We start from the raw sequence: 23,630 nt of genomic DNA on the forward strand, positions 1-23,630 counted from the left end.
TAAAAGAAATGTCCTCCTTTTTTTTCTTTCTTCGGCTGACCTCATGCCACGTTAAAAGCAGCATATTTAAAACATTTTCGTCAGTGAAAGAAGTTAGCAAAATATTATCTTGGCTAACTGCAGCTGTATATTTGTCAGATAGAGCTACATTACGACGCTAGCTAGAAGTCCAAGTGAACTGCTGGTATATGAGAAAATTTTGTACAAATATTGTTATTAACATTGGCCACGAAGCTACAGTTAGCTTATTGAGGGTATACCAACACTTGAATCTAGTGTGTGCTTTCAGGCTACCCTTTTTTCTTTTCTTTTCTCACAAATTAAATGTAAAATAGTGTTTTTGTTTTTTTGTTTTTTACCATAATGCTGGCCTCCTTTGACCCCCTTCCTTTTTATGGCCTTAAAGGCTTGCCGGGGACCTTAATAACACTTTATTAAGTTATAATACATTTTATTTTGCTACCATGTGAACTCAGCTTCATTGAGGCCTTGCACACAGTCTTCCTTAGCCTAAGATGATGCCATGCTAGATGTGCTATGAAATGAACTTTTTGTTTGTTAGTTTTGAACAGAAAATTCAAATATTTAACTGCATAATTTCCCAAAAAAGATGAACTGAATGGACTGGAAAGATCAATTCTATTTCAGAGTTAAGACATACATGAGGATGTAGCCGGATATAAGCACAGATGTGAAATAGATAACAGAGGTCCACACTGCTTGTGACAACCTGGCAAAAATCAATTGATTTCAGCCCATCATTAACCTTAACTGCAAATAAACAAAAAGAAATAGAAAGGAAAAATCGAACTCAAAGAATAATGTGATGGATGCATTGAGAAATCTAATGAGAACAGCCAAACATGGCAAGCTTGGCTTGTTCAGTGAATGCAGCCTTTGTTGGACACTATTTGTTGAAGACTCTGGTATGCATGCACTCCACCCCCATCGTGGGCCAATGAGATGCTCCACACAGCAGCGCATGCTCTTTCCAGTGGAAAATTTCTATAAAAAGATCATCAGCCTAGCAACAGGAGTGCCATGCTGAGGTATTACAAATTCAGACGCCTCAAGTGAAGTGATCATGGCCTTATTTTAAATGACTGGTTGGATGGATGGTCCTTCCTGAATGCTGAAATCTAAATATTGTGCTCTGAGAGACTGGCAGGGAGAAGCTGTACCCCAATTGTACAAGTGCCACTCCTATTTGGTTCTTAAATGTGTTTATTGTAATGTTGCTTTATGTAACGTCCTTAATGTGGTGTAGTTACAGTCATGTAAGGACTTAGGAGCTAAGATTTTATATTTATGTATAGATTCCAGTTTTAATGAAATTAATAAATGCATTTTGGTAAGAAAATAGCGTGTAGAAGAGGTTTTTAAAACCTCTACACACAACTTCACAAGAGATTTGTGTCTCCTCCTGGGGCCATACTGAGGCTCGTTAAACGGGCAAATGTATGAACAACACTAAACTATAGAGCCAGTAAACAAGTGGAAAACTCACTCCCCTTAATGTAAATAGGGAAAAGTATGATACATTTAGTACATTTTATTGACAAAATGACCCGTAAAATAAAGATAATGGAGGATGTATTTGTGCGTAGTTTGGTAGGAAAATGGTAGGAAATTATAAATTAATCACTAGAATCGCATTTCTATGGAAAATAGTGTGATTGGAATACTTTAAACACATGTGTTAGCATATGAAGGACTACCGCTTATATATGTGAGTAAATGTATGGATAAATGATATATAGAGTGTCCGACCTACCTTTTTTATACTGTTATTTGTGGTGTTTTTTATGTGTATGCCTTGCAACTTCTTTTCTTCATCCTTTCTTAACAATTCTTTAAAAAATTGTAGTTTTGGGGAAATTACGCTTATAATGGTAGCTTTAGAGATGAAAAAAGTAAAGTGTAAAGTGTTAACATTTATCTTGAAACACGTGTTCTCAGAATTGAAACCTGTAAATGTAGCACTGTTGTAGAAAGGTGTGGATGTTGTCGGTTCTAGCAAAGACTGACCCAACAATGGTGTGTATTTACACGGAGGCTGCTATCTATAGTGCAAATAGGCTTTAAGTTGACATAAGAACAGGTTCTTAGGTTTGATTTTTCACTTCGAAAGATGTGAATACACACAAAATGTGACAGTCAGACAAGGAAATTAATGCTTAAACCATCTTTGAAGGTAAAGAGAAATAAGATTCAAAATAAACACCATGGATTATAATGAGCATATTTCATAGCACAGGTAATATAGAGCCTATAGAGTATAGATGTGTTTCAATCTAGTTTAAGGAAATGCATGACATGATCGCCTCATAACCTGAGCTGTTTTTCTGTGCAAAGTTCAAGCCCTGTTCTCAGGATGTGACAATATCCTCGTCAGCTAAAGATTTGTATCCTCCCTTTTGAAACAAACTGTTGCCCCACATGGGGAAAACCACAATAAGCAAATACATCTGACCAAAAATGATTATACGTAATATACATCCAGCCTTTGGACAGTTTATAATGGTTGTTTTGTGTGTCTGTCTGGTATTTGTGCTTCACTTAAGCTCCTCTGACATTATTGTAATTTGCGTACACATCCGTGTTAGATCATACGTCATAAAATACCTCTTCAAATATGAAAAAAGAGTCGACCACTAAATGGATTGTTTGCTTAAAAATGCCTCTGATTCTGGAAGTTTTCACTAAACACACAGTGTTTGCTGCATGTTGAAACCTCATCTGAGGAGAAAAATGCTTGCTCTATTATTATTTGGTGCTGCCATCTGGTGGACCTTGTTCAGATTAAAGAGATCTAGTAAGGGAAATTTACAAAAATACAGAAATAATTAAACACACCACACACACAAACACACACACACACACACACACACACACAATCAGACCACCTTTTGTCTTTGTTTTCATACACAGGGAGTCCCCACAGTTTGTCTGTGGTCTGATGTCTACATCTACTGTAGTTTTAAGTTCCTCCCTCTACTCTCAGTTACAGGCAACCCTTGTAAAAATAACTTGTAAATATCCCTTCTTCGTTGTTTTTTGTTGTTGTTGGGTTTTTTTTGTTTTGTTTTTTTTTACAATAATTCTGGTTAAAGTCGTAATTTTTAAAAAAAATCATTATTTTCATGCATTTTAAGACAGACCCAAAGACACTGATTTAGTTTTTTAATCCTTACTGATGTGGTTGTCAGTGGTTATCACTGACCCACTGACTTCTAGGTATTTTCTGGTCAAGATTCCCAGGAATCTGCGGTCGTGACCCCGGTGTCTGCTGCCCTTGCTACGGCCCACCGTTAGAAGGGAAAAGGGCTGCCTTCAATACAGTCGGAAATTTGGGAACTACTAATCGACCTTTAAATGTGCTTGAAGTTCATAGGTTCATAGGTTGAAGAGTATCCTGACGTCTGCTTGAAGACGTCAGGATACTCTTCAACCTATGAACTTTGTCAGAGAGTAATGATAAAGTAAAAGTGTCCAGGACTTTACGTTGACTACATACCTGCAGACAAGTTGAGATTGCGTTTATTCTTAGACTAATTTTTCTACTATATACATAATGTTGAATTTTGATTACAGCTATCGGGATAATTTCACTGTGAGGAAATTATGGTATGTGTTTTTGCTTAAACTTGGACATAAATGTTGACCGCACCCTATTTAACTGTTTGTGTACAGGTGGTCTGATAACAATGAAAACCACATTTCATGGAGCCATAAACGTGTACACATGAACAGAAATTCATATGTTGTTCTAAAATCACATATAAATAAATGAAAACACTGTAAAATACCAAGAAAAGTAGCTTTTAGACTGGACAGAAAAAACTGTTTTTTAATTTCCTTCAACATCTCTTTAAAGGCTGGTGACTAAAAATGACAATTTTCTAAAAAATTAAATAAATTTAAAAGCTGTTATCTATTAAGACTGAAACCATATCAGTACCCAGTATCTTGAACTGTGAAGTAGATGGGCACAGCAACATAAACCGACATCAGGCGTTGTGTCTGTCAGCTAAGGAAAGTCTCATCCAGACATCCACACACTTCTAATAACTTCTAATAATTCAAAATATGAGCCCTGTTGAAAGGAAATACATGAAATTGGACCTGCACATTTCTGTGATATGTCTCTTGTATTTTATGAGCTTCAGCATTTCTACAGGATTATAGGCCTGTCTTTGAAAGCAGCATATTTATGGCTATATTGCTTATCTAAACTTTTTTTTTTTTTTTTGTAATTAAGCCAAGCTACTAACAGGTCAAACTAAAGTTGCCAGCATAATTTTCCCCCAATCGCACGAAGTTGTAGAAATTACACGATTAGCTTGAACGCAGCACAAGCCCACATAATGCTCTTCTTCAGCACCGGGAACAGTGGGTCAGCCTGCAGAGCTCTTCCGGAGGCGGATAATCCCCATCTCTGCGCGAAGTCCTCGTACAGTCAGGAAGGGATCGCTGTAGCTCCCCTCGAGGGGAACACGTTTTGGGATCAAATGCAAGTTACGACGGGGGAAGCGCAGCTTTGAGGACAGCTTGGACGTGTAGAGAAATGTCTGCGCACCTCTCCCTCTGGCTTAATTGTGTAAACAACCAAATCTGACACCGATAAGCGGATTCTCTATAATGTGACAGCTGCTGTCGCCTCTCATCTATTTCGGGAGCAACTACGGGCAGTATCCCGCTTGCGTTTTTATTATTTCAGGACAATGGTGGCACATAACCTGGCCTTAACTTTCATTGCAGCGGCTCTTTGGGGGGTCAGCGGCGAACTACTGCTCACTCCTTCATCTGCGACGCACTTAAATTCAACATCATCATCATCCGTCATCAGTCAAGATTCACTGACTAACAACGCCACGGATGCTGCCGTGGGATCCCGGATTTCATCTCTAATGACGTATCTTCCGACCCTGAAAAACATTGTTATTTTCATCTGCGTGTTAACAGCTGCTCTCATCACGTGCCTGGTCATCAAAGTGGTCAGGTAGGCAGGTTGGCGCAGAAAAAAACAAATCAATCATTGCAACGGTTGTGAAGCTGTAAAAGTCATGCAGACGTTATGAGAGCAGGATCGGCACATCTCAGTAGTGTCCTGGTGAATTTATCGATGAGGAGCGTGTGGTTGTTTTGTCCCCGTGTGATGTGATGGAGAAGGGTCTGGGCCTGTTGATTTTCATCTTACGGGGATTTCTAGGCACTGATAAGTTTAACTTCATACTGCCTTATGTAGTCGTTTTATGTGCCTGTAACCCTTGAATCTAGTTTATCTGTTTACATTTCTCTGATTGCACAGTTTATTTTCGGGCTCATCCAGGTCAGATTTAATTCTGCTAGTTGGTATTTTCCCTTGCAGTTAGACTGTTGATCATATTTCTGATTAATCAGTGAGTTTTTTTTAAAGTCCCTAGCATTTAAGAAGTTGATGTAAATAAAAACAATGTAACATTGAATAAACTGGGACTTCTTATTTGGGAGGTTGGCGCTTAATTATCACCATTTTCTACCATTCAAATAATAGTTGCCCCACTTTTTGGGCCAGTCTGAGCACTTTAACAAACTCCATATGGCAGGACTTAAAGAAGATTACAACTTCAGGTTGTAGGCTTTGCGATCCAAAAGGCGAAGTTTTAATTCTCTTGCTCGTCTCATGTGTGTCGGTTGTCTTTTCTCGCAGATCTGGCAGAAGAATCAGGAAGACGCGGAAGTATGATATTATCACTACACCTGCAGAGCGCGTCGAGATGGCGCCTCTCAATGAAGAAAACGATGATGAGGATGACTCAACCCTTTTCGATGTCAAATACAGGTTGGTTTGTTTTGTTTTTATTTCTTTTGGATCACTTAAGCAATGACAAGTTCATTATGTTACATTCATCATATTCCAAGCAGAATCAGAGGAAAAACTCCTTTTCTTCCATTTCTACTGGTCACATAAGCAGATAAGAAAGAAAACATGCGAGCCTCATGACACTGAGAATGTTCTACGTGTATCAGAGAAGATGGGCTGGCATGTAGATGTGGATGAGATGCTGACCATGAGAAGCAAAGTGCTATGAGTACTAAAAATGATGGCCTTGAAGATGGATCATAAGTTTCTTTGTACAGGTTTAGCTCTTACACAGCAAACGTAAGGTTAAAGCAGGTTAAATTTTAAAACACTGATCCGTTTTCCTCAGGCGCCTTAATCTTTACTATTACAGCCATAAAATGCTGAAACCCTGATTTGCTTATGCAAAGCAGATTGCACTTTGGTTTTGACTGTGAAATTTTGCACAACGGCAAATTTACCAGCCATCCTGGAAAAAAAAATGTTTTTAAAGTACAAAGCTTGACTGTGTTTGGCCAGCTTTGGTCATCCTAAAGAAACACACTACTTTAAGGAAAGACTACTTTAATTCTAATGCACTGTTGACTTTAGGTCTCACCCTTCCGTGCTTTCCATTGTTCACACAGTCACTTCCTCAAAGGGACGCCTTGTTTGGTTGACATTCCTGACTTCCAAGTCAGACAGGACTCTTGACAAGCAAACATACTTCCTCCTCGCTGTGTGCTCGTTAAGTAACTCTAATTTTCTGCTTTGCAGGTGAATACCGGCGTGGACGTCAGCGTGTTTGAGCTGATGACTCCCACTTGGCCTGGGACAAGTACAAGTGATTTCCTGTACTTTTTTTTTTTTGGTGTGTGTGTTTCCAAGTCTTACCATATCAGCAACTTAATGCTGTCTGTGCATGGCTTGTATCTGTGGTTAATTAGTGTTTTGACATCACTGTTCGCTGCTTTGCTAAAGCTTCTATCACGTGAGCCAAATAATCTCACTGGTTATTTCTAATGTTAGAGATAAGGAGGCTCCAAAAGTCTTTCAGGAATTCTCGGTCTGGAGTTGAGTCATTTCCAAATCACTTTATCACTCAGAAGTGATGTTTTCTTTTTTTTTTTTAATATATATATATATATATAAGATAAAAGATATATATGAGTTTATAATCAGCGAATGTCTGCTTTGAAGCCATGTCTGTAATCCAGGGTTAATCACACTTTAAATAACTAAATAAATACATGGTGGTCACTACAGATCATCGCCTAATGTGTAAAATATTCATTTACCAAGAGTACTTTCTTCAACTGTAAAATTTAATTGATATTTTTTTAACCAAAACCAAATATTACCTATATGTACTAACCACTTCGTTGTGCGTATATACTGTTAAATGCTTTCCGGTCAGGAGTGAGCGTACGCTATATATATTTTTTTACCGTGTGTTCTTTCAGACATTCCTGTTTCGCTGCTATCACAGCTGACATTGACCTTTAAGGTTATCAGATTTGACTCGACGCGCAAAGACTGTTTGTACGATATTTATGGAGTATATACCAGTTTGCTATGAATGTGAATCTGCTGTTATCGAGTGTGCTGAAACATGCTTAATCCTTAAAAAAGGAACCGCTGAGCAGGATCGGCGCCGCGTGTGGAGACTGCGGTCATGCCGCCACAGTGATTAACATGCGCCCAGTATCTTATTTTCAAGGCCAAGTTAAAGTTTGACTTTTCAGGGTCAAAGTCCAGTTACTCGCTTTAAAAATATCCCCAAATTTGATATTCTTTATACGAGCTAACAAATTAAAGTCCCTCACTGTAATATCCACTAATGGCTAACTGACTTCTTCTCATAAAAGGCAATTTTCCTGGGCTATGATTGTATTAAAGGCCACTTTTGACATTTGGGGAAAAGCGATTGTTACTTTTTATAAATACTAAGCCACTATATTAAAAACTCATATTAAAAAATTACGATTATCTATCTAAAGTTTTATTCAAAGTGAATGAAAGGAAAAGCAGAGGAGATCACAAGCCTCTCACGTCTCCGTCTGCCCAATAACGATAATTACATTGTTTGAGGAGCGAGGCAGAACAGACACAGATGAGCTTTTCTGCAGCACACGGTCACGCGGCTGCCATCTGTGACCTTCTCTTTTAATCCAAACTGTTATCTGATAGTGCACCGTGGCCTGCAGGTGCAGCTGTTTCCAAATGACCTCCATCCCCGGTTTAATAAGAAAATAAAAAGAAAAGCGATTGCCGTGACCAAACTTGAACAATCAATTTATCATTTTCTTTCCGGGAAAAAGATTTTCTTTCTCTCCCCAAGCCTGTCTGACATAAAGTGTTTGACATTTTGGGTAAAACTGGATGTGTTTATTGTCTTGACAGAATCATTTATTGAATCATATGTGAATAAAACTTGTAAACATACTGTATTTTTTTTTTTAATATGATGTTCTGTAATATTCCTCAAGCTGGCTGCTGTTATTTACTGTTTTCCACTTTTTCTCTTCTGTCCCGTGTCTTTAACTGTTTGTGCAGAAAGCTGCCGATCAATGTGTTTGTGCCTGCTCAGACAAAGATACCAACCTTTGGCAAAGTTTTTTTTTTCTTTTTCTTGTCTGGAGTTGTGTGAAATCATGGAAAAACTTCACCGAATCATCTGCTGCAGATGGTCGCTCTCGTAAAGAGAAATTAAAGCTGTAGCGGTGAAACTAATTTCCATGATTCCGCATTTTACCCAAAAACAAAAAAGACAAAAAAAATTACAAGTGGAACTGTTTTAAAAGTTTATAGTAAACAAGCCCCTGCTTGGTTTCTGACACAGATGTGCGTGTAGCCCTGTCTGTTTCCTCAGTTTCCATTTATTTGAAAAACCACTGAAATAAACCCGCTTCCTTTGAAGTGTCAAGGAAAAATTTTGTGTATTTTTTGCCACAGAAAAGTACATTCACGTTGTCATAAATGCACACGTTAAGCATCAGTGAGTCACACTGAGGATCATAAAAACAAACAAAAAGACTGGAATATGCTCAAACTGTATCCATTAACACAAGACAAACATGCAAAAGCGAGTATTAGTTTGCTGTAATTTGCACATTAAACAGATGTTAACAGGGTACGTGGGGGGGAAAAGCAAGATAAAAACTGTACAATCTTCAGAGCGGGGAACATGTGTGAGAAAGTTTTTCTCATCTGTGGCAAACTCCACATTCTGGGTTAATTAACTTAATAGCGTTGGTCACAAACCATTTCTATTTTTGCCAAAGTCAGACAAGCTCACACAAATAAACCTTTCATTGCTTCAGACTGCTGACGTCTCTAGTACAACTTTCATGTCTATTCTTAACTTAATTGGCGGTGTAATAAGGCCGACATGCAAGTCAACAGGCGCATCCTGTCAAAACAACACTTTTTGTGGACAAATCACATGGCTGAGAGCGCATGAGAGGCTATTTGTTTAGCTATGGAGCTCTTGGAATATTTCAAATGCTTCCTTTAATTTTCTATAACAGAAGCATATTGTTACAGAAAAATACCCAGAGCTTTTTGGCTAAAATCTCAACATCGAGATAACTCCAAAAAAAAGCCCAAAACAAAACCCCTTTTGATGAGGTGGATCCTCGAAGTACAAAAATATAATTTAATCTTGCGTTAAGATGCTCCAGTTTGAAAAGACAGTCTACTACTGGCCTTAAAATGTACATAGAAAGGAGTTTCTATCCTGACTGCAGGCCTACGACGAGACATTTTTTGCATACTCTGTTTTTATTTTAAATTGATAACTAGGTTAAAGAACTCACACTCGAATAAACCTTTTATAGTGTCTGGGCATGGGGATGGTCCACTTAGGGACTGGTGGAATTTCTTTATTATAGGCACAATACTATGTATCAAACTATTATATTGGTTTAATACTAATTCCAAACATGCTCTACAAGAAAAATGAACACATCACTCTACCTCCGTATTTCTTAAAGTGTGACCTGTGAGCCTGAGGCAGCTCTTGGTAACATGTTACGAGGTCTTTCAGTGCAACAAAGAAAGAAATGCACTAGTTTATATTTAACTAATCCACACATCAAACTATCCTTTACACTCACTGGCCTCTTCATTAGGTTACCTTGCTAGTAATGGGTTGTAGATGTTTTGCCTTCAGAGCTGCCTAAATGCTTTATGGGATATGTGCTGGAAACATTCCACGACCACCCATTGTGGTCTCCTGTCCCTGTGCCTTGTCTGCTTCAAGCTGCAACGTGTTGTGTGTTCACAGATGCTCTTCTGCATACCTGGGTTGTAACAATAATTTGAGTCAGCTTAAAGCAGTCTAGCCATGCTCCTCTGACCTCTGATATCAGCAGGGCATATCCACCCAGAGAACCGGTGCTCACGATCCAGTGAGCTCTTCTCTTTATCAGGCCATTCTCTGTAAACCCTACAGATGGTTGTGTGGGAAAATCCGAGCAGATCAGCAGATTCTGAAATACTCAGACCAGCCTGTCTGACACCAAGAAGCATGAAACAATCATCTTTCTTCCTATTCTGATGCTCAGTTCAAACCTAAGCAGGTCATCTTGACCACATTTGCCAACATTCCCAAATGCACTGCTGCCTCATGATTGGCTGATGAGATATTTGTGTTAACAACCAGTTGAACAGCTGTGCCTAACAAAGTGGCCAGTGAGTGTAGCAGCACATATCTGTGTTACAGCCATTATAGCAGACTAAACCTTTCTACCACTGACATATATAGCTGGTGTCAAGAAATGTAACACTGAACATATTAAATGTCACAAAAAGTCAATTAAAAACACAAATAACGGACACGTCACACACATTTCCAGTGTTTGTGATGTGTGCAGCCCTCCTCTCCCTACATTGGTCATAAAAACCTTGAGAACCCTTGCTCCACATGAATAAAGGCATACAGATGTCCAGCTCGGGGTCCTCTCAGTGATATTTCACTGAAATAGCTGCTAATTGCGACTTAATGTTAATTTAAAAGCACATTATGGGGCCTGCTTGTTCCCACGTTTGTAAGGAAGCCAACGAATACATTCATCTCAAAAAGTAAACCTCTTCTTACTACAAACATCCAGCTACCGTCTCGCCCTCCGGTGAGGAAACAGGGCTGGTGCTCTTTGAGGAAAGTTTACAAAGTGGGTTTACCGTTGGCAAAGTCTAAGTAAACATTCGTATGTGAACAGCTGGTACACTCCTCCATTATGCTCACGCCTTCCTTTCTTGATTTGCTTCTCAAGGTAACCTGACTTTATTAGACGGTGGCTCTGGTTTATTGGAGGTTTGAGTTTTTGCATGTTATTAACCTTCTAACATTAAAGTAAGGTTATGTCATAGAAAGCGTTTAAGAGATTCCACTTCAAAGTGTTTTAAACAGAAATGTTGGTCCCCTTTTTTTCCTCTATCATCATTCTTCCTGATTATTAAGTGCTTCCATCTTGTGGCTCAACAAGCGAACCAGTAATTTAACAGCTCACACAACACCTCTAAATTGAGTCTTATCATAACAAAGTTGGAATATGAATTTCAGAGCCAGCCTTATTAACTTTTCACCCTTGTGGGATCTCAGCTACTTTTAATTTACTGGCATTCTGGAGCTATCGTTTTTCATCATAGCCCATGTTGTAATTTAGAATATAAAAAGGAAATTATATTTATTAATTTATTTAACCAACACACATACAGACACGCAAAAAAAAGATGTGCTTGCGTTTGCATTTCCTCAAAGTTGACAAAAGCTGTTCAAGATTGGAGAGACCTCAGGCCTGAGGGTGGAGTTGGTCACTCTTTGAGCTTGAAATAGAAAAACTGTTAATTCCAGCTGTTGAAAATAAGTTAATTCAAGTCTCATAAAAGTGCTAGCAACGAGAAAAACTGCTCGCATTCAAGTCTGCTTGCCGCAGAACCTTCTGCTATTTGCTCTGGAGATCTTTCTGTGGTCTCTGCTGGATGCCACAAACCCCAGTGTGGAGCCGTAGCGCCCCCTGTCTGTGCAATGTGCTCAGGGTCCTGAACTCCAAAGGCATGGTGTGAGGACTCGAGCTGGAGGTGTACTCATATTTGAGGGTGTCGTAGTAGTGGTATTTAACCGGTTTGCCTTGCGGGTCGAGTGGAAAGGGCCAAAAGCCGTAAAGGTGGATCTCCTCGCAGAAGCGAGTGGCCATTGTGTACATGAGGAGGCCGGTGGTCGGACGTTTGATGTGGACGTTGTTCGTCAGCCAGTACCTGCAGACAGAGACAGAGACAGAGCTGTAAAATAAGACATTCAGGGACAAAACAGGAGACACTCGGACAGAACCAGAACAAAAGGATGAGCGATTAAGGTGTCCATAACTCTTTTCTGGGTACACAGTGAGCTCAGCATTCAGTGGGAAGAACCACTTTTCTCCTTGAGTAAGAGGAGGAGTTCAAACCTGCGTGACACAAGCAAAAATAGAGAGTTTGACCGACACCTTTCTGATGTAAATACCAACACACTGGCCTCACAACTGTCTCACATATTCCTAAAGTCTTCTGTAGGTCAGTTGGTTTAATATTTTCGGTCTTTCAAACATGATGACTGGCTGCTTTCTTCTCTCTCTCTTGTTTTTTACCTTTGAGTTTTCCACTGGTGATTGGTTGAAGCTGTAGGAAATGGGATCTTTAATTTTGTGACCCTTTTAAAAACAGTGGTTTACAATTATTGCAGTTCTATTGTTAAGAACATTTGCAAGGCTGGTAGCATCTACAGGGTAAAGAAAATTACTTCTATCTGTCGAGAGTTGGATTTTTTCACTGCGGTTGCAGAACTGCAGTAACTCCTGGCTGCTGAATTTGACATTAAATCAAAATATTTAGGTGGATGATTTTTTTATGTTTTACCTTTTTGCAGAGTGTTGCTGAGCAGCACAGACTGTATGTTCTTTTCACTGCGTGAGCCTTTTTAGCAAAAGCTCCAGACGCTACAGCTGCTCCGCACGACTATTTTCTCTACCTGAGGTGACTAGCAGCTCCTGTGACAGTGACGTGCCCCACGCTCCCCTTGGGAGCAGCTTCGGGGACAGATGGTCACACGTTCGCTTGCATCAGCTTCATTTTCCTTTCCAGTCACTGGCCCATTTGCCCAGCCTTGAGGCCACAACAGCCTCTCCTCTAACACCGTCTATAGTTAATGTGGAAGCTCGTGTTGAGATGCAGCAGCAGTAACCTCCCACTCTAATCAGCTCATGAGCCGTGCGGGACAAACAGTGGGCAGGAGAAGAGGGTTTAATTATCAGTGGCATCATCCGAGGTGAGATTTGAGATTTGGTTGCGGTGAATATGAGCACATAAGATTTATTCTCTACTGCAAACTACCACGATTTAAAGTTCAGCTTTTCCGAGGAAAGGTCAGGGGAGCATTTATCAGGCATGACTATTGATCTAGGGCAAAGACTGTTTCTTACGGTCTGTAAACAAGAAAAATCATGGCCGGTTGTACCTCTTTGCAATACTGAGAGTGAGTTGGAGCATAGAAAATGGCATAATTTGGTCACCGACCAGCGGTGGTTGTTAGGCTTTTAACGAGGCAGGAAAGAACCAGGGCACAGTGTGCTTGTGATAACAGAGGCGAGGACAGCAGAAACAATAGCAGAGAGGGATTTTTAGAAATTTCCAAATGCACTTTAGGACGTTTGACAGCAGTGTAAAGAGGACTTCTTAAAAAAATCACTGACAAGCTATTAAATAAAAAAAGATAACAGTAATGATGATAAATGGAATTTATAACATCATTAACCAAATACACTAAACACACTACATTAAACCACAGCGTACCAGCTTTTCCTATTATCTGAGCTATTCAGGAGCTCCGAAAAAAGCAGCAGAGGGAACAAATCAACAACATTTGCAAATAATTAAGGCAAAGTGATCTTTTCACAAGCTTGTATAAATCAGGCTAAAGAGCTGACGGTGAACACGTGATCACCGAGATTTTGACTTCATCAGTGAAGCCTCAGCGTGATGCTGAATTGTGAAATGTGTGTATTTGCTTTCTTGCAGAGAATCAAGTCAAAAGATTGACTTTATGAACACCATGAGGTCAGTCCACACAGCTTTTTAATGCAGCATCTCTGCTGGTTGCCTGGCAATGTCACTGTGTCGGGTGCAGGACTCGTTGCTCCCTGCTTTTTTTAAAAACCAAGATAGAGTCAAATGGTGGGAGTGCTGTGACTCAATGGAAATGTTATATTGTATTTTGGTCTAGCACCACCTCTGACCCCTGACTTTTCTTTTGATTTCACCATGAGGATGATATTTTGGTTTCATTTTGGAGTGATGATGCAGGTTAACCTATCCCAGCTGTAACTGGGCAGGGCTATCAGATCAAACCACACAGGGCTCCTGTGGATGAGTACGAAATGCTGGGTGACTGTAACACTTCTCAGCCACAGTATCTTTGCTGTGAAGTACAGCAGCTGCTTAAAGACTGGTCTGCTGCACCAAGTTGATTACCGTGCGTGCTAAGCACTATGGAAAAGCCTTTCCCAAGCATGGTGGGCAGACACACAATGAATTTCTGGAGAATTTTTAACTTCCCTCTGCACTCAGGCAGCTTCAGTGGAAAGTGTGCACAAGGAGATGGACTTAAACACTGTGTATGTGTCCTTGTAGACTTGTACTGAATCCTCTCATGCACCCTCCCCTCAAAGCAAGCACTCAGCATTGTGCGGGTGCAGCACTGTTGGACAGAACTAAGCAGCATATGCAAACATTCAACTTGAACAGACACGCAGAAAGCATGAGCTGGACCCAAGATGGTGCAAAACTCTACACATCTCCATGTTTTCATTAATTTAAGCAGGCATATATTCCTGCCTACATCTCATTATGCTCTGCTTGTGTTTACATTAAACAAACAGAGGTACAAATGTTACTAATTTATTACAAATTATTACTAATTTACAAATTAGTAAAGGTGCAAAGAGACCAGGCTAGTAGTTTTCCTTTCCTTTACTCAAGATAGTCACACTATGCCATTATATCCAGGGTTAAATGGCTATATTATATATAAAGTGGGCCTATTTTATATTTTCCTTATTTTTTTGTCACAGTGCTCATTTTGGGAAAAAGAAACCCATTCCTTTTCCTCTCTTTTTTTCCGAGTTTCCAGAATTTACAAGTGTCCCATAAATGTGTCACAAGCAGGCAATCCTAAAGCTGCAGACTTGAAAAGAGGACAGCTATAAAAGGAGACAGCGACCAAACAAATGAGTGTGATCGTGCCTGTTTAAAACAGCCCTGTGCAGAACAGACAGACCGTCTCAGGAAAGCAAACACAATGAGATAAAAGTGCAAACAAAGAAATGTCGTTCATACTTGTTCAGCTGTCTTCGTGAGATTTTTTTAAATTACATTTTTTAAAAGTTGGTACTTTTCTGTCATGCTTTCAAATTTCAAGGCCCTTTTTGAGGGTTAAGACTAAGTTTAAGGTTAAAATTAGAATTAGGTTCAGGTTAGTGTTTGGCAATTAGCTGTGATTCTAAACTTAGGGGTAAGAGGCAAAAGTAAAGCACAGAACGATAACGGTACAGCACGGCAGTCACTCTTTTAGTCAAACTCTTGTGAGCCATTCATTCAAATGACGTCAAACTAGGCACTGCACTCCCCACTAGGCCCCACTAATACCCCTGCAAAATTTGAAGTGGATTGAAAGAACAGTTGGAGAACAGATGGACGGACAGACAGAGATTCCTTAAATTATTAGAAAGAAGTTATTGTCCAAAATAATACACAATTTGGCTTTCCCAAAGACAAAAGCACTGACAGTTTCAGCAGTAAGTTGGCTTAAATGGAGGCAGAAGTGAGCTAAAATGGCTTGTTACAAATAGAAGATCAAATAAAGGCTGCACAGTGGGGAGGGACGTTTAACCAAAATAAGTCATTTTTGGAACTGTGAGTCATGCAAAGCTACTCAGGCAGAGACCCAGAATAAAACTATAGAGCTGAAAAATGAGCATAACAGTTTCCCTTTTAGGTAAATTTGATAGGTGGGCCCTTGAGTGGAGAAAGGCAGAGTAGCTTTATCTCACCGACTGCCCCCGGTGATCAGCTGTGCTTAAAAATAGCCACCTGGGCTGCAGATTAGGATTCGTCAGCCCCTTTGAGTGTGCTGCTCACAGGTGTTCTTATAAGTCTGTGCTTGAGCATCTTACCCTCTGACGGCATGGAGAAGGCGCAGCGATGGAAAGGCGGTGCGTATGTCTACGGTGTGCAGCAGGATGAGACGCAGTGCCCACTCCACGCGTTCCTCTCCCCCCTTGGCCATGAAGGCTGGGATCCACAACACGCTGCCGCTGAGGCTTCGAAGACGCCGCAAGAAGCGCTCCTTCCACTCATCGGTGACCAGGTCCTGGAAGGCTCGCTGCACTACTGATGGGTTCATGGTCACCAAGTTGGTCCGCCATCCCACGTCCTGAAAGTATTCCTCCACCGGTGCCAGGTTACACCTTTAAGCAAAGAGCGTTCAGTTTTAACATGGGGAAATGCTCTATTAAACACCTAAAATTTACGCAAATGAATCAAATATATGGTTTGCTAATAATGTGTTAGGCTTTTACAAGTATACAAAAGTAAAGAAAGTCAAAACTTTCCACCTTTATGTTACAGTTAAAGCTCTGATATCCTCTATGAAGGCAACTTTTACGTAACTTTCACCTCCCTATGTGGTTCTGATTAATGAAACACTGGTGGATAACTGACGGGTTACATTAAGCCAGCAATCGTGGAAGCTGTTCTATCATCTCGTCGTGAAACCTTGACGAGAAACTTTTGTTTATTAATTTACTTTTTCCAAGTAATTTATCAACCATCTGTTTCCACCCGCCGCCCGAAGTCTGAAGAGTGAAACAGAGCAGAAGTAAAGGTGAAATTCAGCAGGAAAGCAGGGTGGCATTTTCTTCATTGATGTTAGTCTCTGCCTGAAAGTAAATGTCAGAAAAACACAAAGCTGGTAATTATCCTCACAGCGAAACATCTCCATTCGGTACAGCGGGGCCGGGAGGAGACATCAGGAGGTCTTGTTGTTAATACGTTTTTATTCTCTTATCTACACACTGATTACAGTGTTTGTTTAGTCTGAGCACTTCAGATCTGCGGGGTTCGTTCATATTTTCACTGATAAATTACCAGGACTTCTTTACTTTCAGGCAAACTTTCATCATCTGAAACATCACTGTAAAAAGAATCAAAATTCAGTGCAGTGACTCTTAACTAAAAATTAATGGCAAGCTTTATATAAAAGCCATAGGTTATCTAGAGCTGCCTGTCCCAGCTTTTGCTTATCTTTTAAAATTTTAATTCAGTTGTTTCACTTAGTATCCACTGTGACTTTGCTTGTTTCCATTCAGTTTCAGTCTTAGATTTAGTCTTTACTAATTATTGTTGTATGGAGGGAATATGTCAGAGGCATGATTTAGTAAAATCAGTAAAGGTATTAGAATAAAAACACAGAACCTCTTGAAAGCACAGTCTTGTAGAAATCCAGAATCTCAATAAATACATACATCAAGCCTCATAAGGCAATTTTGGATTAAACAAAAATTACTTTGTTCTGTAAGCCTCATGTTTAATTAATTGCTCCCTTTTTGTGACTGGTCAGGTGCCGCCAACGCCATGCCATCTCTTTCATAATCTATTTTTTAAACCATAATTATAAAGTGAATCACATCTGCCAAATTTGCTAAAACTTCACCAGTCTTTGGAATTAAAACTTTAATTGCCACAGATTTTATATTTTTTTAATTAATTAATTAATTTTTTTGAACAAATGAACCCTGGATCTTTTATCTGTGTGGGTGTTCTCCGCTCTGGGGTGTTGTGTTTTACATCTTAATGGTTGCTGTCACTGTCCACAGCAGCTAATGTACCCACTGCAGAGAACAGCTGGTGCATGATGAGCTGAAGCAATCTATGTACCTCGAACGCTGTCAACCTACTTTGTGGGAACCGAGCGAAGGGCAGGGAACTATATTTAGCTGCGACATTATCTGCCGATCGGATATGTGAGCACAGAAGCAAATTCCTCCGCTTCTCAAAATGACACATTTCCTGTTCTGTGACTTCAGCCGACCATTACTGCCATCGCCGGCATTATTATGATGCTGAGGGAGTCTAGAAATCATGACCTCTTCTCATCAGGGTAACACGGCAGCACAAGATACAAGACAAGATAGGCATACAACAGAATCCACTCGTGAAAGGTGTGCAAGACTTTGAGCTATCGATCAACCACCGCAGTGAGGTGCTGCTTTAATTCTAACAACACTGATTTATGAGAGGGTGCAGGTTGGGCAGTTCTGTTCAATCATGCCTAACTCCAAAGATAATTTAAACCAGAACACTTTTCTTTTTTTTCCATCTGCCAAATATAATACAGCCTTGACAGGGTTTTTTTTTACCTCTGGTGGCAGGTATGAATGGTGATACATAACCCACTCAGGGACTCGCGAGCTTGCACCCAAACACAAACAGACCTGGCTGATGGCTTCGCAAACAGCACGCTCTGCTAAATGAGAGCAGGGCCCAGGAGAGCACTGGTGTTTCTCTGAAAAGCACAACGTGTTACCACTGGATGCAAAGGCTGTTCAAAATGTCAATTTCATGTATAATCGTGTATCTAACAGCTCTCAGCTTGACAGTTGGCTCCCAACTTTAAGTCATCAGAGAACCTTTGACAGCTTTTTCAAATGCGCAATTAAAATATTTCCAGCCGTGTGGCCACCAGCTATCGGTTATCGTACCAATATGAATTATACACTCAGTGCAGGAGATAAGACAAGCCTAAAACCTAATGCACCAATCTATTTCAATTACAGTCCATTTTAACTGCTGTGTTTTATGATTTATTTCAAGCAAAAGGCTTCTATGGCTTAAATCACCCATGCTACCTGATAACAAAGTCATGAGAGTCGATCTCAGGCCCACAGCTGCTGTTCAGAAGGATCCCGGAGTTGCCCACGATGGCACAGCGCCTGTAATGCTGGTTTTTCATGGGGGATACGGTTGGCAAGAGACGGTAGAGATTTTCTGAGATGTTTGTGGTACTGTGGCGATCAAAAACATAGTGGATGATATCTCCCGGTTTCAGCGTGCCCTTCAGAATCGAGATGTCTCTCTCCGGGTCGAGGAATCTCAGAATGTTTTTCCTGTGAAAAGAGAAAATATGCGCCAATTATGACCGCCCGTCTACAGCGAAGTGTAAAACCTTGTGGAGATAATTGTGGAGGCCGATAAAAATACCTGATGAGGTGGGAGAGGGTCTTATTGAAAGTCCAGCTGTTTGACGAGTGTTTGGCAGTGTTATTGTAGATTGGACGGTGACGATATGTCTCCGCGCTCGCTGTTGTCAAAGCAGTGGGGTTTACGTGTACTGCAGCCTTTCTAAATGACAAGAAAAAGTCGTCCCAAAAAAGACGCCTGTTATCTCCTCCATGTATTGTTAGAATTTGCCCCATCCATTTCTAAATCTAAAGGCTGTTATGTCAAGCTTTTCGTTCTCCTAACAGACCTAAACAGAGATGCTGTACAGAATGTAACCAAGAAAAATATGTGAATCTGAGTGTACCAAGGTAGAGTTACAGTACAAGAAAACTAGATTTAACAAATTACTCTATACGGCATTATGATTTATTACTTTGTTTATTACTGGTTTTGCTCTTTTCCAGTCACTTGGTTCATCTTCTGTGTGAAATTTAGTTTCACTTCCTCTTCCTTTAGCGCAACTTATGTCTGATTGGTTGCCACTTGCAAACAGAAGGCTTAAACAGCAGATGGCCGATTAGGGCTATCCCCTCTTTGTGACCTAATACAGAGCCAGTAGTAGGAGATAAAATATGAATGGGAGCTTTTTTAGCACCCTGAAGCCTGAATTTTTCACTTATGGCATTTTTAGTTATTGCCATGCTGGCTCCATTATTTGAAAATTTGGCCATTTTTAATAGGAGCATCTACCATCAGTAAGCCCAGAAAATGAGGAAAAGTAAGATAGGTCCAACTTAAGATTTAAATTTGAACTGCAACATGACATCTGATGGGGCTGCTCTATCACTATATAGACTCACTGGCCATTTTGATAGGAACACCTGTTCAACTTCTCATTAATGCAAATCTAAACAGGCAATCACATGGTATCCATTTAGGCACCCAGACAAGACACCCTGCTGAAGTTCAAACGTAGCATCAGAATAAGGAAAAAATCTCATTTAAGTTATTTTGAAAGAAGCGTAGTTATTGGTGCCAGATGGGATCTGAGTATTTCAGAATCTGCTGATCTACTAGGATTTTCCCATGCAACCACCTTTAGGGTTTATAGAGGATGGTCCAAAAAAGAGAAAAAGCATTGTTGATGTCAAAGGACAAAGAACAATGGTCTGTTGCCTTCCTGTCGGCTCCCAGCTGACAGGGAGGCAAAAGTAAATCAAATAACCACCTTTAAAAGCAAGGTACAAACAAGAGCATCTCTGAATATTAAACATGTTGAACCTTAAAATTGATGGCCTATGGCAGCAGAAGACCACACCTGTGGGACTCCTCTCAGCCAATAACAGAAAACTGAAGCTACAGTTCATATGGAATCAACAGAAGACTGGGCGAACGTTGATGAGTCTGATGAGTGTGATGAGTCTTGATTTGCTTCGACATTTGGACGGTAGGGTCAGAATTTGGCACGAACAACACAAAAACATGGATCGATCCTGCCTTGTATTAATGGTTCAGGCAGCCAGTGGTGGTGAAATGGTGTGGGGGATTATTTCTTGGCATACTCTGGACTAATATGTACCAACAATACTAATGGCTGAGTATTGTTGGTAAGCATGTGAATCCCTTTACAACCACAGTGGACCCATCTGTTGATGACTGCTTCCAGCAGGATAACATCACAAAGCTCAAATCATCTCAGACTGTTTTTTTGAACATGTCAGTGAGTTCAATGTATACACACAGCCCCCACAGTCACTCGATCCCAATCCAATACAGCACCTTTGGGATGTGGAGGAACAGGAGATTTGCAACATGGATGTGCAGCTGACAAGTCTGCAGCTAATATGTGATGTTATCAAGTCAATATGGACCAAAATCTCTCAGGAATGTTTCCAGCATATTGCTGAATCTGTGCTACAAAGAGTTAAGTCGCTCTTGAAGCAAGAGAGTGGTCCAACCCAATGCTAAAAAGGTGTACCTAATGAAGTGTCTGGTGAGCACAAATGCTGCTTCTGATTCTTAAGGACTTGCGGCAGGCTATATGTAAGTACAGATAATATTACTTCTACTTAAGTATCTGATTCATTCAGCCACTGCTCTAAAAAAGGACCTCCTTGACATGAACAATAACTTAAATGCAATATAGTGATGTTCTGCGAAATACTGCAGTTTCTTTAAAGTTAAATCCAGCTTTGCTCACATGGCAGATGTTTGCATTGTCACATGGATACCACACAAACGCACATACACACACATACTTTGATGGGTATTTATAGCGGCTGTGTCTCGCCTTAAAAAAACTAATGAGACGCTCACTGTGACTGACTCACTGTGGCATCATAGCTGTAAAGGATTCAGTGACCAATAGCAAGCGAAAATTACCCAGAGAGACCATTTAGCTACTCACTGGTGTTCTACAGCTGTGTGTGTGTGTGTGTGTTTGTGTGTGTCTGAGTAGATAAGATTTCAGACCTGTGTGGTTTGGGGATGAGCCGGTGCAAGTTCATCTTCTTTGAATGTCCAATATTTCTGAGTGGGGAAAAAAAAGGTTTAGATTGAATTATGAATCACTTACTGCGGTGTAGATTCTTACACTGAGCTGTATCCAGCAGCAGGCTTACTGTACATCACTCTTTCAAGACAGAATAAAGGTGAAACGCACACATCAAGGCATTTTTAGAGAGCTCCACTGTGGACCCATTTGCTGATGTAATGAGGGGAAATGTGGCCTTAATGGGGCCCCATTATACTGAAAGGAAGATTTTCTTTTCATGGGGGAAAAGAGCGATCGCTTTACAAGGTTGTTGAATGCATCAGCCAAAATGCATTTACAGTAAATATACTGTATACGCAGTCAGATTGTTAAGCTTCGGGCAATTTTGCAATCGTGACCTTGGTCACATCTAACAGACGAGTTTAAATATAGGAGTGAAGAAGTGAAACACCGGAGTGCTACCGGGGCTCCTTTCATTCGTTTTACAATCCCGGTGGCCTTTAAATATATTGTTATAATCATATTAGCCTGAATTTTATGCAGGAGTGGAATTGGTTCTGGTGCTTCTCCCACGGCAAATCACAAACCAATGTGACCTCATTACAATGTGAGCCACAGCCGGGTAATTGCTTTCAAAACAAAATGTTCTTGCTCAAAGGGGAGAAATGCAAGAAGACAAGCTGCATAGAGAGGTAGATTTTTTTCTTTAAAAGTGAGTTTTTGTTTTTTGGGGGGTTTTGCCATTCAGGTAACAGGACATCTTTACATCTCTGTGACGATTACGGAGCGAAGCAGAGGAGGATGTAGCCCTGCTGAGGTCTGGTTGGATTTCTTTTCTTTTCTTTTTTGGAGCTTGCATGTTTTTCGTGCTAAATTAAGAATGGATCTTCTTGCAGGTCAAACGCGAGTGTGTGACTTGGAGGAAAAGAAGAAAAATATATAGAGGAGACCCTCTTTTTGTTCCCATTCTGTTGCCCCTTCACCCCTTTTGTCTCTCTTACACACACACACACACACACACACACACACACACACACACACACGCTTCCCCCTTCTCGCTTTCTCTCCCCTCTCTCTCTTATAGTGTAAATGTATCCTATCCCGCATGCAGCCTGCTGCAAGACAAATAGCCTAATCCTTGGAGACCCAGGCAGGCGGGCTGCTGTAGGAACAGCTGCTCCTGCTGCACCCAAGTGTTACAAATGTAGAAAACAAACCGCGCACACTCCGGCATCCCAAACTCCGAACTTCATTTCAATTCAAATAAACTCATTTATTTCACTCAGTCAGCCCCCTTTTCCCTCCCCTCACATCACACATCGCACCTCAAATCTTCTGAGAAAGCCTGAAGGAAATAACCTGCTGGGTAAGAAAACAATGGGCATCATGTCTCTCTACCCCTCTCTCTCTCACACACACACACTCGCTGCGTGGATAAATCACGGCGGGATACTTACGCAGTTTCTTCCTCCACTTCTGCAATATCATCAATTATCAAAAGCACAACCAGCAGCGTTACAAAGCCGAACAACAGTGTGCGGAATACAAGCGGCATGGCTGAGAGGGGGGGGGGGGGCTGCAACCGCCGGGGGGGGCCGGGGGGAGTCCCTCCGTTCAGCGAACACTGACTTAAATGAACCTCCTTGTGTTTTCCATTTAGGAAGCGAAAATCCGCTCAGTCATCTGTGCCTTTGTTCTTTTCGCCGGAGTCGGACACTCCCCGGCGAGCTGCGGTCCTTCCTCTCTCCTCTCTCTCCTCTCAGATGTTCAGTTGTGTGTGTTTCTGTTTCCCGACGGGGCGATGCTGCTGCTGCCGCCGCTGCTGCCGTCTCCGCTCTTCCCTCTATTCCCCAGTCAAACTTTGAACGCGTGCACCTACAGAGCCTGCCATGGGAGCAGCGAGATGTGGACCACATGCAGTCTTAAAGGCGCAGGGGCCAAACTCTCCCATCTTCACTCCCCCCCCACCCACATCCACCATCCACTCAGCCGGTTTGATCTCACTCTCCAGGTTGCTGCTCCAGGTGTTGCTGGCGCACGGAGTGAGGAGAGGTGAGA

The 23,630-nt window shown here is 40.9% G+C and overlaps 2 protein-coding genes across 2 annotated transcripts; one reads left to right on the forward strand and one right to left on the reverse strand.

Annotated features, from left to right (window-relative positions):
• The first annotated feature begins 4,370 nt into the window (after positions 1-4,370).
• On the forward strand, positions 4,371-8,750 carry fam174b (family with sequence similarity 174 member B). The gene is made up of 3 exons (XM_031731235.2): positions 4,371-5,002; positions 5,693-5,824; positions 6,602-8,750. The coding sequence occupies exons 1-3, from the start codon at positions 4,725-4,727 to the stop codon at positions 6,603-6,605; spliced, it is 414 nt and encodes a 137-aa protein (XP_031587095.1). The 5' UTR covers positions 4,371-4,724; the 3' UTR covers positions 6,606-8,750.
• Positions 8,751-8,886: 136 nt separating this feature from the next.
• st8sia2 (ST8 alpha-N-acetyl-neuraminide alpha-2,8-sialyltransferase 2) lies at positions 8,887-23,430 on the reverse strand. Its single transcript, XM_031731257.2, has 6 exons — positions 23,030-23,430; positions 21,551-21,607; positions 19,118-19,258; positions 18,766-19,023; positions 16,033-16,326; positions 8,887-12,085 (listed from the first exon to the last, which is right to left on the reverse strand). The coding sequence occupies exons 1-6, from the start codon at positions 23,125-23,127 to the stop codon at positions 11,773-11,775; spliced, it is 1,161 nt and encodes a 386-aa protein (XP_031587117.1). The 5' UTR covers positions 23,128-23,430; the 3' UTR covers positions 8,887-11,772.
• Between the last annotated feature and the right edge of the window lie 200 nt (positions 23,431-23,630).

The sequence above is a fragment of the Oreochromis aureus genome, linkage group 7 (genome assembly GCF_013358895.1).
Source record: "Oreochromis aureus strain Israel breed Guangdong linkage group 7, ZZ_aureus, whole genome shotgun sequence".
Classification (NCBI taxonomy): Eukaryota; Metazoa; Chordata; class Actinopteri; order Cichliformes; family Cichlidae; genus Oreochromis; species Oreochromis aureus.

Excerpts from the sequence above, each read along its gene's own strand:
- fam174b (XM_031731235.2), top strand. The coding sequence starts at position 4,725 with ATGGTGGCACATAACCTGGCCTTAACTTTCATTGCAGCGGCTCTTTGG. Across the intron at positions 5,003-5,692 it reads CTGGTCATCAAAGTGGTCAG|ATCTGGCAGAAGAATCAGGA; the intron begins GTAGGCAGGTTG and ends CTTTTCTCGCAG.
- st8sia2 (XM_031731257.2), bottom strand. The coding sequence starts at position 23,127 with ATGCCGCTTGTATTCCGCACACTGTTGTTCGGCTTTGTAACGCTGCTG. Across the intron at positions 19,259-21,550 it reads CTCATCCCCAAACCACACAG|AAAGGCTGCAGTACACGTAA; the intron begins GTCTGAAATCTT and ends CTTGTCATTTAG. Across the intron at positions 16,327-18,765 it reads TCTCATGACTTTGTTATCAG|GTGTAACCTGGCACCGGTGG; the intron begins GTAGCATGGGTG and ends CTTTGCTTAAAG.